General features: G+C 33.5%; 1 protein-coding gene across 1 annotated transcript; it reads right to left on the reverse strand.

Moving 5' to 3' along the window:
• Positions 1–1,921: 1,921 nt before the first annotated feature.
• Positions 1,922–15,766, reverse strand: LOC144844689 (uncharacterized). The gene is made up of 10 exons (XM_078701714.1): positions 15,223–15,766; positions 10,937–11,066; positions 10,111–10,211; positions 9,259–9,314; positions 8,718–8,844; positions 7,674–7,849; positions 7,071–7,194; positions 6,405–6,506; positions 5,781–5,879; positions 1,922–5,257 (listed from the first exon to the last, which is right to left on the reverse strand). The coding sequence occupies exons 1-10, from the start codon at positions 15,458–15,460 to the stop codon at positions 3,042–3,044; spliced, it is 3,369 nt and encodes a 1,122-aa protein (XP_078557840.1). The 5' UTR covers positions 15,461–15,766; the 3' UTR covers positions 1,922–3,041.
• Positions 15,767–15,866: the final 100 nt, after the last annotated feature.

A 15,866-nucleotide genomic window follows, 5' to 3' on the forward strand; every position in this document is an offset into this window, starting at 1 on the left:
AATGTAGAGCACGAGAAAACCGACGTGGCAGTAGAACCCCGCGGGAACTAAAATATAGGCCAAATCCCAGGGGTAGCAAGCGTGTCTAAAAATCTGAATGTTCATGTAGCATATTTTTAACAATTACGACGAATAAAGTCAAAGTTAGACGATGCATTCCTAGTCCCCAAGTCATACAACTCGGTTCCTATTTTTGGACGTAAGCGCACCGCCAATAATTTGACCAATCACGTCGCGATGGATCATCCGAACTGTCGCTTGTGATTGGTCAACTCACAATCCCGTTACGCCATATCGCACCTTGCGTTCAAATAGGAACTAAGCTTGTACGGTACTTATTTTGAAGTGCCAGGTTTTCTTTGGGTCTATTCATTCCGCATTGCTGTTCGCCTTAAAATATATATTGTTCGATCATCTGCGATATGCACAGTATCATAATGCCGTCAAATTAATATGATCGATGGGTATACTGTACCTGTGAGTCTTTTTTTTTAACCATAGGCCTACATTTCTTGTTTTTTTTCTTCGCCGTTTTAACTTAATTGAAATTGAAAGCTATAACTATGAAATTAATAACATTATCGAACTAAAAAACAGAATTAATATTATTGTAGGCCTCCATACTGTTGCGTTTGTTGATACACATAAAACGAAGTAATACGTTTCCAAAAAACATGACATTAACGTATTGGAAATGGAAAAACACTCAAGTTTTATCCAAAGTATATTGTCCACTAGGCAAATATATTATTTCGCGCGAACGCAATGCGCATAAATATTTTCATCTATTGTGCTTTTTGACACCAAAAATAACATACCGACCTAACATCAGAGTTCATAGGATGTTCAATTCGCGGAAATATATCGCGTTGTGAAAAACAGGTTCGAATATGGAAGGAAGAGGAGATAGGCCTGTGTTGTTAAAAAATGACATACGATACATGGACCAATTAATTAAATAAGGAAAAAAGAATATTGTCATCTAAATGAAACAATAAGATATATACCAGGAACCAAGAAAGGCGGAAACAATGTGTATATTGTATTGCCCATAATAGTGGAGCACAAGGAGTAATTGGTTGCTAACTAAAACCAGGAAGCAACAACAAAGAAGAGGAAAACTCCAATGTTGTCCATATGGAGCACGTGCCAGTAGGTCGTATAGACCTAGTATTGAATATTATGTTTGTTTAAATATAACAAGGCAATCTAATAACTATGTATCTTTCTCTAAATATGATGGTGGTTGCTAAAACCAGGAAGCAAGAAAAAAGAAGAGGAAAACTCCAATGTTGTCCATATGGAGCACGTGCCAGGTTGTATAGACCTAGTATTGTATGTTTGTTTAAATATAACAAGGCAATCTAACAACTATGTATTGCATCTTTGTCTAAATATGATGGTGGTTGCTGAAACCAGGAAGTAATATAAAATGCGGTTTAAAATGAAGGAAAGAGAAGAGACCGTTGGTCGTATTCTAATCACATTTCTCTTAAATACTAAGTATTCAATTAAGTCAATAAATATTAAGGATTGAAATTAAGTTAATAGATATTAAAAACTAAGTATTCAATAAGGTTAATAAATATTAATGGTTTTCACTTAAGTTTTGTTCACTTAGAATTGTTAAATTTTCTTTTATTCTAAGTGTGAATGGGGAACAACGGTCATTAAATTTCGGAAAATGCACTCTACATGCCTGTCATGTCCATAAACGCAAATAAAATATTTATATAAAAATGGGGGTGGGGGATGAATGAGGTAGGAAGATGGTACAACAAAATATATTAATAAGGATAATTAAAAACGAGAACTTTGAAAAAGAAATAAAAACTTAATAAAAAATACATAATAATCAAAATCTACATTTCATAGTGATTAAATATAAATGTCTGAAAGAAATTCAATGCCAAGACGCATATCTCAACAATGGAAAAGCGCTTTAATGTATTTTACATTGAACGCAGGCCGAATTCAACACATTTAATTCAACTTGACAATAAAGTCCCCTTTTCTTAATAAATCAATGTAAATATTCCAACTAAACCAAAATAGAAAATTGTATCAATAAAATAGGCTCAGCAACTAAAATGACCCATACTTTTTTCTTACAGAATCATTTAGCATTTGCATACATGTCTTTTAAAAAACATAGCGCATTATACACAGTTATGGAAAATAGGAAAATAAAGTATTATATCGTGGGAACACAAAGTATATATTTCGGCAATTATAATCAAAGAAATGCATTTATATTTTACAAGTCAAAGAGAATACCTCTAAACCAACAAGCTGAGAGACTTCACATATTTTCCCATTCTCATCTTATTCAAAATTTGTTTTTCTTAAAACTTTTAAAACCCAAAAATCTTGTCAAATCTAAATACAATATTTATGAAACAGAGTTCTTAAAAAGTACTGCAATACAATGCAGTCTTTTATTTACTGTGAAGGAACTATTGGTATTAAAGACCTTATACCAACAACATAGGAAACTCACATTTTTCTTCATAGCACGGTATACCTTACACCAAAAACTTGGTAATATTAGGTCTACTCTGTGCATGCTATATTACACATCAAGAGAGATCAGGTTTCGTACCTTGTAGGTAAACGGAGTTTAATACACATGTACGTTCCAAATAAGCATAAAACAAACATCATTGAAAAACAATTATGCATATTAACTTAACTATTAAACACTGACAACTATTCTTAATCGTTATTTAAGATTAAGCCATCATGTTTTTATTCTGGTGAAAATGGCATTAATTTACAATAAACAAATGTGGATTTTTAAAAAAAGTGTTCACAAATATTGAATTAATTGACATTGATTTCTTTTCGGCGAACAAACAATGAAACCTAAAGATGTCAATAGACCATGATTTCATAAGTATTTGTTAAAAGTAATCAGCTTAGTCCATGCTATTGTTTTGCTATATTTACACTTTTAAGTCAACAATAGTCAGTCACAAATTTACCCTTTAACAGACAAATGAAATTGTAACCAACATTCATTTTTAACAATATTTCTAAGACTAAAAACGAAAGTGAGGAGGGTAACCACCTCGCATCAGTGGGCGGCGTTCTGGAAGCCGACGCGGTGGTGGTGGTCCATATTCGTGATACGGGTGCCCTCTTTGATACCTGTACGGATGGTCTTGGTATCGGTGCTCTTCATATCGGCTATCCTCATAGCGTGGACCAGCATATGGTGGAGGAGGCCTATGATGATGATCCGGTACCTCCATACGTCGACGCGGTCTGTAATCATCATAGTGCCCTCTATAGTGGTCATGATCCATGGAATCGTACGAGTGATGCTCTTCTCTATAATCATCCCATTCATTAGATTCTTCAGTGTAATTTTTAGCGGGAATAACAACTGAACTTAGTCTGCGCTTCAAAGCTGGTTTAGCAGGAGCAGGAGCACCGAGTACTGGTATAGCATTTCTGACTGGCTGTTTAACTACAGACACTATTGACTTAACTGGGCTTGGGAGATCTAAAAGCGGGACAATCTTTACATTAGCTGGAGGTGTACTAGGTGGTGGGCCAGCTCGTTTTGCATTTGGTGGTGGAGGCCCAGGCGGTGGCCCAGGTGGTGGACCAGCACTACCTATAGTTGTAATAGTTGATATTTTCTCAGTTTTCATTGTGTTAGCAATAGACATGATTGGTTGTGGAGTAACAGGTGAAGGTACAGTAACTGTGTGGGGCTGAGTGGTTATGTCCTCCTCGGGTACAGATTCTTGAATACTCTCAGGTTTATCTTTTTCACACTTGACCACACCGTCATCTTCTTCGTCATCTTCATCATCATCTTGTTTCAGTGAAGACAAAAATGCGCCAAGGGCTATAGAATGAGATGATTTAACTTTAGTTTCTGGGAACTTCTCCCTTTTTGGTGGTTCAACATCATCAATGTTGTTAGCATCTGGAGCTTGTCGTCTTTTCAATATTGAGCGGGGTTTTGATAATTCAACGTCTTTTGAGGTGTTGGTTGTCATTTGTTGATCGTCGGTACCTTCACTAGCTTGATCTACATCATTTCTTTGAAGCTTTTCTTCCATTTCAGATTTTGATTTGAAAGTTTGATCATCAACAGTTGGAACAGTCTTTAGAGCCGTTAGGTTGCTGAGCAGATTTGGTCTTTGCACATTACGAGGTTGCTTTGATGCCGTTATAATCCTGGTTAAGAATCCAATCGGATTTGTTTTAGCTTGCTGCATTAATTCTTTATCTTCCGCCTCATCTTCAACTGTGTTGTACTCATCTGGGGCACTGTAGCTAGGCTGTGAGTACTCCTTATCGTTACCTTCATACGAAGTCCTTTGGTTAACGTATGGTTTATAACTATCACTGGTATAACTATTGTCATAGCTTTCACTTGGAAAACTTGGCGTCTGATACTCTTGCTGCGGGTCTGAATAGTTAACGGCAGACGATGGCTTGTAATCATTCTGTGGCATGGCAGGAGGGACAGATGGCGGGTAATTTGCCGCAAAATTGGGCGGCGGCACTGTTAGGTCATATGAATTGAGTGCTGAGTAGGCTGATGGCTGAACTGTCTGCTTGGTTGGAGAATATAGATCTGGTGAAGGCGGAGCATTATACTGAGCATTGCTTGATGATGTCGGTATTGTTGAATAATTTGCCTCCTGACTGTTTTGTTGTCCGTAGAATGGAGGAGCAGTGTACGCTGCTGGTGCGTAGTTTTGCGAATATACACCAGGCGATGTTGGCTGTGCTGATGTACCAATAGATGTAGCAGTATAACTTGCGTCTGTAGTTGTAGCATTTTGGAAATATGTATTAGAAGTAAATGGGGCAATAGTTTGAGGGGTACTGACTGGTGAAGGTACTGGTTGCGGTATCTGTGAAGGTACTGATTGCGGTATTTGTGGAGGGGCTGATGGCGCATATGTAGTCGAATACTGCGGTGTTGATTCTGTGTACATGCTGCTATATGTTGAGGTGTTTGTCTCTGTCGGAAATAAAACGGGTGGAAAATTGGAACTTGTATCATGTACAGGTGGTACAGGTTGAGGGAAAGGAGAAGGGGGAACTGGGGGTAAAAGATTTTGGGCTGTAGCCTGGTATGAAGGTTGGACTGTGTTGTAAGTGTCAGACTGACTGTTTGTAATAGGAGAAATGTTTAATCCTTCTGGTGTGCCTTCTGGTGAGGGAGCGGAACCATTTGATTCTGGCGAATAGGATGCTGGTGCATCATCGGCATACTTCCCAACTTGACCTTCAAAAAATACAAACAATATTATTATTATTATTATTAATATTACAGTAGGATATAAATTGAAACTTTTCTTTACTTTGGTCAGTTTCTGGACCTAGAGTCCGGCAAAACTGTCTCGAGGAATGGAGTGAAGAAGCACGTCCCAATGTCCCTACATTGAAAAGTCACAACACAAAAGCTCCTTATATAACCCTACACTGATCAGTATCAACTTTTGAAGTGAAACCATGTCCATATAACATATGCAGGGTCGAAGCTTTAACAGTAAATAATATATATTGCAATATACTTTAATTTAATTTGATATAGTATTTATATGCATTTTTAATGTTTATACACATTTTATTCTAAATGTTTTTTATACAATCAGTGCAATAGGAGACCTACTAAATAGTGATTAAGTTCGCTTTTTAGGAATCCTGTCTCTGCCTGGTTTTGTGTGATGTTTTCTTGTTTTTTTTTTATATTGTATTTTTTGGAGACAAAATAAATGAAATGAAAATGAAATATTGATAATGATTACCAGCAATGGTTGCAATTGGCTGTCCAATAGTGGGAGGCCCAGGCAATTTTAAAGGTGCTGCTTTCTTAGACGTCTTCTTTGTTGGTCTGGATGAGGCTGCTGTATAAACAATAAGTAAATAATAAACTATTAGAAATGGTATGACATAAATGACCCTTTAAAAAGAAATCATGTAAACTAGTATAAACAAAATGTATATTGTTTATTTCAGTTTCTTTTGGCTTGGCTGTCAGACTGTGTTTCTATTCCAAATGTACATCTTCAATATAACTGTAAGAACACATACGCTAATATAATACAATATACTCTATATTATGATGATATATAATAGTTTTTTACCAAGCTTACTTGTCAGCTTCTAGTACCGGAATCACAACCCTAAAGCTTGGTTTCGACTAGGACACAATGCAAGGGGCGTAAGCAAAAAGCAAGTTTGGATAATCCATTGTGTGTGATACTGATCAAATTACTTGTGTTGCCTTTATGTCCTTGCATTGCGTCCTAGTTGGAACAAGCCTGAACTTTTAGCCCTATCCTAATTATTGTGTAGCTAAATCTGAAAATAATCTTCGAAATGTTGTTGCTCAAAACCATACACCATTTAAGGCTATAACAGATACATACCAACAACGGATCCAATATTTTTAGATTCACCATCATCATCAGACATCTCCATATCTTCTAATTCTGTGGTGTCTTGGTTTGGATCCCTTGGAGGTGTAGCACCTGTAAAAAAACAAGATAATGCATTTATCTCTTGAAACTTTTGTACATGTTGGTGACACATACGGCTGTCATGTTTTAGGTAACCACTTGGGTGTAAAAGGGAGATTTACTAAAACATGAAATTGAAAGGTGTTTTTGACAAAGAATTAATAATGGGATTTCTATATTGTTTCACCTACCTTACTATGCATACTTTGAACCTGCTGCTAAAATATTCATGCTTTGAAATGAATAACTGCAACCTAGAAATCAAGCTATTGTTTATATTGACCCTAGCCTGTAAAATTTTCTTTATCTTATCATTAAGAATATTAAAGGAAAATAGTAATACATCAGTTGCACAAGTTTACATTTACAATTGGGTAGGTAATTGATAGATACTTGATCAGTACTGCGCATGGCGTGAATGAAGTGCCCCTCATTGGCTAGTCTAACCACATTTACACTATAATACGCACATCTAATGTTGGTGCACTTAATAACACAGTATAACAGTATAAATGCTGTGATACAGACTGATATGTTTCTGTGATTATGCATAGCATTAGAAATAAAATACTATACCAGGTGATGGGGCATCGGATGTCGGCGACGGAAGCGGACTTAGTGAATCATCCGGTATTAACTTGCGATATTCATCTAAACGTTTCTTTAAGTTACCAACCCTTGTTCCGAAATTCTTATAAGCCTGGAATAAATAAAAATCATAAATGATAAATCTGTATACAATTCTTTATGTTAAACCAGAAATTAAATATGTACGTCTACATCTGGCAATGACTTGTGGTAGCTAGAAGCTTTGCTAGTTGTAGAGCAGCGCACCCTATTAGCAAACTTGGTCTGCGATTTTCAGAAGTTTTTTGGTTTTTCAGAAGAACTACAACTAGTAAAGCAGTCATTGCCAAGTTGAAACGTCGCACACGTACATATTTAATTACCGGTCGAAACGTAAAGAATTGTATACAGATAATTAATATAAAACCAGATGAAAATATTTTAAATATAGTCTACACTATCAAACTAGTTTGACAAAAAAAGTGTGATTTGCCCAAATATGGTAGTGATATGCCCAAATATGGTAGTGGTATGACATCATCATGTCTATATATGGGCACATCACATTTTTTGTCACATACAGTTTGATAGTGTAGATAGAGCTTTACTTACATTAGCAACTATTTTAGCTTCACCAAACTGAGCTTCATAAAATATAACACTTTTCTCTAGTAATTCTAGAAGCGTTTGTCTCATCTCAACTTCTTTGCCTAGGGACTGCACGTAATGATCAAGCTTATTTGTTGCATCTTCAAAATGTTTTGAAAACCGTTTGCCACCAGCGCGATCTGCCAAGAAAATGTTTTGTATTATAATTATTTATATTTTAATTATTATATTATAATTGAGGGCGTGTGACGCAGTGTGTTGGACGTTGCATTAATGATCGTGAGATCGTTGTTCGAATTCAACTCTCGCCGACATTGCTTGTATCCTTTAGGCAAGACACTTTACTTACATTTGCCATTTACATCAACCCATGTGTATAAAATGGGTACCGGTTAGATCAAGACACAACTGATTACTAGCTGCATTATTATGGGAGTATATTTCCATACGTGTTTGATTGAAAAAATGACCAGGGTAATGTGCAGCGCATTGAGAACTGGCTTATATGTGCTATATAAGAATGAACTATTATTATTGATGATGATGATTGCTAAACTATGATTTAGGTAAAGAAATAGGTGAAAAATACATTGGTGACAATATGCCATTATAATTAGGGTTATTATATAGGCATAGGCAGGGGATTTGTTTGATAAAACCTGATGGGAGGGGAAATATGTGTTAGTCTACATGAAATTCTAAACAGGAAGAGCAGTTGTTTATTTACTGGTGCAAGTATGGTTTGCCTAACACTGTTATTGGTGAACTGGACTGGAATTATTTCTACCTGTAGGTAATCATAAAACCTTGGCATTCTTGGAAATTCATCAGCATCCGATTTTTAAAATGCCTTTTCCATATATGCTTCCGATAAATTAGGAAAAAGGAGTGTGGTTGGTATAATTGTTATGATTGTTATGAACTCTATAAATGACTTGTACCCAGTAATGTAAAACTGTCTAGGCAGTATGGCACTTTAGTCATTTTGTATATTTACTTGTACTACATGCTTAGTCAAGGTGTAAAACTGTTACTGTTGTATTTTACCTTTTAATTGCATTATTGCTTCTGTACTAGTAACATCAACATTTAAACTTGATAGTTGTTTTCTCTTCAAGTCCACTTCCCCTTCAAACACTACTAATTGCTCCATACTGTCTGGTAATTCATCAGGCTGCATGAATAAAACATTTTATAGTCTAAAACATTCATTTTATTTAATGTTATATGAGTAAATTGTACTGTGTTTTGGACGCTCCTTTCAAATGTATCTGGTACTGTACAAATGTAAAATCTTGTGTACACTATCAAACTTTATGTGACAAAAAATGTGATGTGCTCATATATGGACATGATGTTATATCACTACCACATTTGGGCATATCACTACCATATTTGGGCACATCTTACTTTTTTTGTCAAACTAGTTTGATAGTGTAGACAGAGCTTTAAAGCATGTGCTGAGAGGAAGAGGGTGAGGATACCACCTTCAAAGTCTTCTACTCCGCAAAGAATGTTATGCAATCATCCTGGTTTATTTGTCTGTTAGCAAGATTATACATAATATTAAAGTAAAATAAACAAATACCTTGTATTCAGCCAGAATTTGAGTGTTTGCCTTTGCAATGGCATCTGTTTCTGTAGCTGGGGATGAACAATTTACAAAATGAAAATGTTAGTATTATGTTCTAAGTCTAGAATATATAGGTCTGCAGCCCAACGAACGGCTGTTCAGACTAAGGGTATGTTCAGATCCATGGAATTATGCTTTCGTATCGCAAGCAATATCATAATATAATTAGCATTGTAACAGCAAAGTGTTCAGATTTACTTAACTAACGCTTTTGTGAACAGTTGTATGTAAGTAAGGAGTAAATTTGATTGGTTGAAGGTCCAAATCGTTGATGCATGACTTTCGTATCGTATGCGTTGTTCACTAATCTTGTACCATGAGCTTTCGCAACGAATGAAAGATCAGTGTCGTAAGAAGTGGCTTCCACTAATCTTTTCCTAGTTCAGACCTTGTACGCCGCGTACGATACGAAAGCATAACTCTGTAGGTCTGAACAGGCCCTTAGACTTTATTTACTTGGGTAAGTTGGCTCTCCAAAGTTAGTGATAATTATCCCACAAAACCAAATTACCTGGTACTGTAAATAACTAATAAGCCTGTATATAAGCCTGTATATATATATATATAAGCCTGTAGTCACTTATTATTTCATTGTAAAAAAATTAATTTAAAACAATTTGGTAATAGTTTTATTTTGATAAATAATAATAAACTTTCCTTCTAGCATCTATCTGTATTCTACAAAGACCAAAGTATAGAACTTAATTTGATATCAAAATAAAAAAAAAATATTAATCAAAGTTTATATAATATTCTCTTCATCTTGTTTATGTCTCCAATATAGAATAAAGAGATATTTTTTCTTACAGATTGCATCCTGAAACTTCTCAACCACCTCACTTTCATAGACATTACGTTGTTCCCAAATCTTAAATAGCCTCTCTATGCTTTTTCTTATGCTGTCGTCTCTAACAAAATATAAGACAATTTCAGAATTAAAATACAGTAGAAAAGAGCTGGAAATGTTTATATGATAAAATTAATAGAACAGTGCTTGATGGTCATATACCACACTGTAGATATAACTAAAGCATTGTCTACACTATTAAACTTTATGTGACAACAAAATCTGCCCATATATGGACATGATGATGTCATATCACTACCATATTTAAGCATATCACTATAATACTGTAGCACATCACAATTTTTTTTTCCAAACTAGTTTGATAGTGTAGACAGATACTGTATAACTATGAAGTGATGCAAACAGGGAAGAGACTGCTCAAAATAGTTGTCAGAATATATCTGTTTAAAAACATTATTTAGTACATGTAGGGCCTAGGAGTGACTATATTGTCAATGGCATTGGCAATTAAATTAATTTCTTGGTAACAGTCATAAATTTTGGTATTCGAGAATCGAGGAGGATCACAGAATAAGTTCTCGCGTTGACGCACTCAACATGCTGCAACGCAGTTGGTGCACAACTGAGAGGGGAACACAACTCCAAACTGGCATATTATAATGTGAAAAATACTGAAAGGAGAAAAAACTATATATCAAAAAGTTATTATTGCACAAACACATTAAAACGAGAGTACTGTAATTTATACTGTACATACAGTAGATACATTTTACTACATTGACAATCAAATTAAATATAAACATTGCATCATTATTTATACTATACCTGCAAAAAGTAACAGCCTGAGTGATGGCATCTGCAAAGGCTTCTACAAACGTGTCAATTCCTTTCCTCTTACTATTCTGGATCACATCATTCGCAAGGTACATAAGAGTCAGTCGTTTTGAAGTACCAGCTAAAAATAGACAATAAAATTATTTTATTTATTTTATATTGTTCTTGAAAAACAAAAAAACAACTTAAAAACATTGAACTATGTAAAATATATGCACATTTGGTAGAGGCATTTAGTACTGTTACTACTAAAAGAGAAAAGAAAACTATTACTAAAACCATTACAGCATGAGACAGACGGGGCGCTTTCACTACCCATCCAAATTCCAAAGCACAGATCATCATATTTATATTAATAATTATATTTAAATAAAGCATCTTTGCCTCGTCTGTTTTTAACCTCTTGCTACGGCCTTGAATTAAAATTTTAAAATATAGGTGTACGATACATAATGTATAGTAGGGAAAATGTTTTTCAGTAAAATTATACTAATTAGATGTAACCAGTTGAAGAAAAATACCATATACCGGTAATACAGTAACTCAACAACAGAAATTATATAAAGGACACTAAACAATCTAATGTAATACACTTACCACATAGGTTACACTAGCTAGCAGACCAAATTTTAAAACAAATCTCAAATTCTCACATTCAAATATAACTTTTACTTTTTTATTGATTTTATTAAAATTTTCACTTATAATATTATAGATTTCACAATTTTCCCACAAGATACTCCAATTTATAAATAAATTTGATTTAGTTCATCAAACTTATAATTTTTGCAATGTATTTGTATTTTGCGACAAAATAAATAAAAAGTCAATTTCAAATTAAATGTCGCCACCAAAAACCAACTTTACTAGATAGAGGACAGCAAATATGAGTTGGTTTTTCTTGTGCTTTTTTATTGTATGTATTTTTTATTAACAAATTTTTATTTACAAATCTCACAATTTTTGTAAACTCTTCAGCCTTTTCTTTCAATTTTAAAAAACTCTCCACATTTGTATATCCCAGGATTTTATTTTCTTTTACCATCTGCCTCCTTCCATTTGTCAAGACATTCCAACCCCCAACAATTTTATCAACAAATTTCATGTGTTTCAACTGATTTTACAGGAGTTTGACCACTTTAATCGGAAGTTATTATTATTATTCTAAAAACAAAATTCAGACAGTAGACATGGGTTTGAAAAATGTCTTAAACCAACATTCCGGGAGATTGTACAGTATTAATAGTCAGGAAATCAGGAGATTGGATGAACATTTTGGAGAGGCTCCTGAAGAAATCGGAAGAGTTGGTTTGGCAACTGTAGCTTCATTTATTTTCATTAATCCAGACATAAATCAAACAATAAAATCTTTCTTAAAAACATGTAAAGTATGACACTACTAACTACTAAACATTAACCTACACAAACTAATTGTGCAAAGAATGAATTTTAATAATTTATTTGAATGGTGAATATGATTGAAATAACAGAAAAAACAATTTGATTGAGCATTAAAGATAGTGAATTATTTAGTGGAAGAGGTAGACACAATGATGTGACAATTCTATTGTTAACTGTATTGTAATTACCAAAACTGTACTAGTAATGTATACAAACAAAAAAATACAATTTATGCAGGTAAGCTAGGCACGAAATAGACTACATACAGTAATACAACAATCTGGAGAAATTGTCTAAACCGAACTCTACAACCACACCTCAAAATCAGGAATTAATACAGTATATATTCAAGTGTTAAATACAAAGATAACTAGAAAGCCACTTCGAGAGTGCATACCTCCGCCTACTGTAAAATTCTCCTACATAGATTTTTCCTAGAAAAAATATATATATATATATGTGTGTGTCTTAATGCTGTTTGTGATTTAGGCTAATTTCACTATAAGCATGTGTATGCGAGTTTGGTGTAATGGTTATGTAACAAGCCTTTCAATTAACAATAACTTCAGTTGAGTAACAATAGAACAGCAACGCGAAAATCAAACAAGTGAATTTGAAAAGAAATAGGTTTTTTAAACTACTCGCATCAAAAAATCACAAATTATAACTCTTGCCTCTTGTACAAAAATGAAGTTTTTTGGACAAGTAGTTGTGGAGAAAATGCAATTTCAGTTTACTTGTTACTTTAATAAGACTGCTCGCCGGCTTTTGAAAAATTCTTTCCTATCTTTTAACACTAGCAGGTCTGAAAAGTATACTAAAAAGTGGTTCAGAATTGGGAACATGGTCCCAAATTTTAATGGAATGGTCCTTGACCACATATCTATCTGTATATTCATTTTGGTAAAGATCTTGTAATTACTTTTCAAGTAATCCTGCTAACAAACAAACAAACAGACAAACAAACACACGCGATCGATTACATATACCTCCTTGGCGGAGGTAAATTATTGTCAATTTATTTTTAGTTGTTGTCACAGAAACATACACTATTAAAACTGGCAATTGTACAAAAAACACAATTATCCTTTGATAATCAACTTTATCACAACTTGGTGTACAGTAATTGGATTGGCAAGTAACAATGTAACATATTTTTCAAAAAAATCTGGCTTTCCTTTAAATCCCTTTAAGAAAATAGTGTTTATTTAGTATATTTCTAGTTTAGCACCTTTGCAATGGACAAAAAACAATAAAGGTACATCTTCTAGCAAAACTACATTCCCTTTTAATTTACTTATTTTTGAATTTCTACATTAAGCAATTATTAATACAGAAAATATAATAATGAATTTAACAATATTTTTAATATTTATTCAATTTTGATCATTTGCATAAATATAAATTGTTCCAAAGACTATAATACAGCACAACAAAATTTAAATAAACAGAAAAGTTAAAAACCGTAATATACACAATTCTCTAACTCTAATGGCAGATGGGTAAAAACTATTATGGAATCTTATTTATTTTGTATTCAATGGTACAAATATTATACGGTGAACATAGAACACTCATCCTCATTTACGGAATAAAATATTTTTCCAAAATTTCATGATTAATGTTTTCATTTGAAGGTTGTGAATGCTTAACAAAAATAAATGCACATACTTTAATACAAATTTACAATACAAATTTCACTCGCATACATTATAACGAAAAATGTACTCTTGATGTTGCATGGGTTCAATGGAGTATATTGAATATCATGTGACCTACAATCCTCCAATTAAATAACAAGTACCAGTAGGTATTACATAAAAACAGATAAAAGCCAAGTAGTGTACAGTAGTACAGACATTAAACAATTTTGTTATTTACAAACAATAGTCACTAACTTGTTATATACCGTAGTAACTTACTAGTATATTATTATTGTATTTTCATCTATTACAAACTAAATTTTGAATTTATCATATCTTGATTAAAAAAATTGAAATTAAAAAGAAAAATTATAACCTTTTGAATTGGGCTGAGGGGAATGGTTACAAATATACTGTAGGCCAGGTAATCTGGAGACTACTACAGTATAGACTATCCGACAAGAAAATTCTGTACTATTATCGCACTGGTTCACGACCATGTTTTATTTTAATACTGCTGTACCCATTAATAAGTATCATCTGTCCCTGCAACAAACTATACCATTTTTGGAATGTTGGTTTTAACCCGCAATCATACATAGCTTAGACACAAGGTTTATTGGAAAATTTAATTCGTATTTGGTATCGTCAATTATCACAGAATATTGATTTAAATGTTATAGAAATGTATCATACAACTTTAAATACCAACATATTTTACACTAGCTGTACGTTGGTTTTAATTTTGAAACCGTTAAATTCAAGCATAGTGTTGCATCTAGCTTTCATAATAAATGGTAGGACAATCAACCACACAAAATTAATATTCACCCTTGTTACTAATTAAAGGTCGCCAATTATGCACTACGCAATATATAGAGGCAATCTAATTGGTGTTTATTACAGAACTGTATTACTATTGGTTGGAGACAATACGGTAAAAAAATCATTTTTTTATACTTGCATAAATAACCACTTGTGTAATTTAAAATTATTACCACCTATTATGACTGCTAACTAGGCCTATTCTATTGTATTTATTTACATTACATATTTTATTATACATTTTTAATTACAAAAAAACTAAAATATCAGATCATATTCCACAAATAATGAACTTAATTTTATGAAAAAATACTTTACAATAAATAAAACATACCTTTTTAAAACCTTATACTATTATAAAACTTAAAAGGCCTTAAAATATAATTATTAATGAACACAAATACTCACTCTGTTTAACTTCTTCAAGCCAACTGGATGCAATATCCTTAGCATGGTGTTTGTGATGAATAATCCACAAAGACACAGATTGGACACTGTCCTGAGTGTTATTCAAAGATTTTAATTTGTGCTGCAAACTTGCAATATTCAATTTAGTACTTGTTGATGAACCTGATTTAGACTCATGTTTACTTCTCTTCTTACTTTTCTTCCTACTGGACCTGTGGTGTTCACGGTCACGGCCCATTTTTTCTGATCAAAATCGATCTTATTGTGGCAATATCATCCAGGCCTAGCATCTGATAAAGTCCACGGAGTTGTCACCAATCAAGCCGCTTACCTTCTCGTCAAGCACATGACGGAACACAACATTGATAAACACAGGCCTAGAGTTGCAACATCGAACTCAAATCTTTAGATGAAATATATCATTCCTTCAATCTTTTCAAATTATTGTTATATTTTATAAATTTTTGACGGAAGCATAAATATCTTGGCCAAATTTAATCAATTTTTAATTCTAAAACATGAGATTATTCACCGCCGCCATGTTATCATTTTACAATGGGCATGCGTAGTTAGTCGCGATCGCTCTCTAGTAGTAATAGAGGGCGGCAAACAAGTTTTTTTTCTTTTAAGACATGTTGCTTCTT

The sequence above is a fragment of the Antedon bifida genome, chromosome 6, assembly GCF_963402885.1.
Source record: "Antedon bifida chromosome 6, ecAntBifi1.1, whole genome shotgun sequence".
Taxonomy (NCBI): Eukaryota; Metazoa; Echinodermata; class Crinoidea; order Comatulida; family Antedonidae; genus Antedon; species Antedon bifida.